We start from the raw sequence: 2,297 nt of genomic DNA, 5'->3' as shown, positions 1-2,297 counted from the left end.
CAGGGGTAGGGCAGAGAGACAGGGAAACACAGAATCCTAAGCAGCCTCCAGGCTCAGAGCTGTTAGCAGAGTCCCAGGCGGGGCTTGAACTCACGGACCATGACATCATGACCTGAGCCAAAGCCAGATGCTTAACCAACTGAGCCAACCAGGTGCCCCAGAACAAATGACTTTTTGATAATTCAATTCCACTCTAATCAATGCTGGAACACCTATATTACTTAGTGAAACAACACACGACACGTGACTTAAAAACATTCATGCATTAGTACAAGATCCATTCCATGTACAGATGGGCCTATGGATTTAATGTAACAGAGAAAGACACAGTCAATGATACTGTTTCAGGTTCCAATTTGCAAATAACCTCAAGAAAATACACGGTGTGTAGTTTTAATATAGAATCAAGGATGAATATCCATAATTATCTGAAAAGGTTATGACACATACTATTCTCCTATATTTGGTCAAGGACATAAATTTTTTCATATACTTCAGCCAAAACAACACAATAGATGCAGAAGCAAATCTGAACATCCAGCGGTCTTCTAAGGAGACAGACAAGAAAGAGACTTGCAAAAATGTAAAATGCAACAAAACCACTATTCTCACTGCCCCTTTTATTTGGGAACATGTCACTTCCCATACAAACAATATTTCTGTTTTCATATGATTGTAAATGAATTAATAAATACTTGAACCTGTTTTATTCCTACTGTGGTAAATAAGGATCGATATAATCCACAGGCACACAATTATCCCTGGGATCCTCACTAATTTGTAAGACTGGAGAGATGTCCTGAGAACAAAATGCTGGAGAATCAGGGACTCACGCAGCTCCTGGTCCACGACTCAGGGACACAGTAGGACAAAGAGAGCTCTGTGCAGTAGGTGAGGCGTCCAGGCCAAGTCGCAGGTCCCGGCCGCCTCTCAGGGACTCTGGCCCCAGGGAGGCGTCGGGGGCAGGGAAGCCCAGTGTTGGGGAGTCCCCATCTGCCCTGGTTTCACTTCTCCCTGTCACAACCTGTGTCAGGTCCTTCTGCCTGGATACTGATGACGCGGCCTCGGTTCACACTATTAGTGTCTGGTTTCCGAAGAAGCCAATCAGCGGCACCGCGGTTCCGGGGTATCAAGTATCAGCACCCGCTTCCTGAGGCTGACATTTGTCCCCAGACCCCGAGGATGCGGGTCGTGATGCCCCCAACTCTGCTCCTGCTGCTGTCGGGGGCCCTGGCTGTGACCCAGACCTGGGCGGGTGAGTGCGGGGTCGGGAGGAAAGGGACTCTGCAGGGCAGGAGCGAGGAGACCGCCCGGCGGGGAAGCGGGACCCATGGGGAAGGCGACTGTCCTCCGCCCCACCCCAGACCCCCACCCGCCTCCTGCTCCTCCCTGGCCTGCCCTCCCCCGACCCTCTCGGACTCCGCCCTGCTCTCCCCAACTCGGGTCCCCCACGCCCTGCCCTCCCTGTCGCCTCCCCCTGGGACCCGGGACCCGCGCGGGGAGGAGGGTCGGGCGGGGTCTCAGCCCCTCCGCCCCCGCAGGCTCCCACTCCCTGAGGTATTTCCACACCGCGATGTCCCGGCCCGGCCTCGGGGAACCCCGCTTCATCTCCGTGGGCTACGTGGACGACACGCAGTTCGTGCGGTTCGACACCGACACCCTGAATCCGAGGTCTGAGCCGCGGGCGCGGTGGATGGAGCAGGAGGGACCAGAGTATTGGGACCGGGAGACGCGGAACGCGAAGAGCAACGCACAGAAATTTCGAGTGAGCCTGCAGAACATGCGCGGCTACTACAACCAGAGCGATTCCGGTGAGCGCCAGGGCCCGGGTCCAGGTCACGACCCCCATCCCCACGGACGGGCCGGGGCCGCCCCGATTCTCCGGGTCTGAGCGCAGCCCCGAGGCCACGTGACCTCCGTCCCAGGACCCTGGAAGAGTCCGAGGGAGCTTATAGGCGGTTTTACTTTAGGTTTCACCTTAATCACTGCTGCTCTGGGGGCGGGGACAGGATCACACAACATCCAGTGGATGTATGGCTGTGACATCGGACCGAACAGCCGCCTCCTCCGCGGGTACAGTCAGGTGTCCTATGACGGCGCGGATTACATCGCCCTGAACGAGGACCTGGGCTCCTGGACCGCGGCGGACACAGCGGCACAGATCACCCGCCGCAGGTGGGAGGTGGCCTGTGCGGCAGATCACTACAGGAACTACCTGGAGGGCGTGTGCGTGGAGTGGCTCGCCAAATACCTGGAGATGGGGAAGGAGACGCTGCTGCGCGCAGGTACCGGGACCG

General features: G+C 56.5%; 1 protein-coding gene across 1 annotated transcript; it reads left to right on the top strand.

Annotated features, from left to right (window-relative positions):
• Positions 1 to 1,088: 1,088 nt before the first annotated feature.
• On the top strand, positions 1,089 to 2,294 carry LOC121024278 (class I histocompatibility antigen, Gogo-B*0201 alpha chain-like; the record flags this gene model as incomplete). The annotated part of the gene is made up of 3 exons (XM_040466534.1): positions 1,089 to 1,255; positions 1,542 to 1,811; positions 2,010 to 2,294. Coding segments are annotated over exons 1-3 (628 nt in total), but the record flags the coding sequence as incomplete, so codon positions are not given.
• Positions 2,295 to 2,297: the final 3 nt, after the last annotated feature.

Source organism: Herpailurus yagouaroundi, unplaced genomic scaffold (genome assembly GCF_014898765.1).
Source record: "Herpailurus yagouaroundi ecotype Mexico unplaced genomic scaffold, PumYag 62680, whole genome shotgun sequence".
Lineage (NCBI taxonomy): Eukaryota > Metazoa > Chordata > Mammalia > Carnivora > Felidae > Herpailurus > Herpailurus yagouaroundi.
This window is presented reverse-complemented; position numbering and strand designations above follow the sequence as displayed.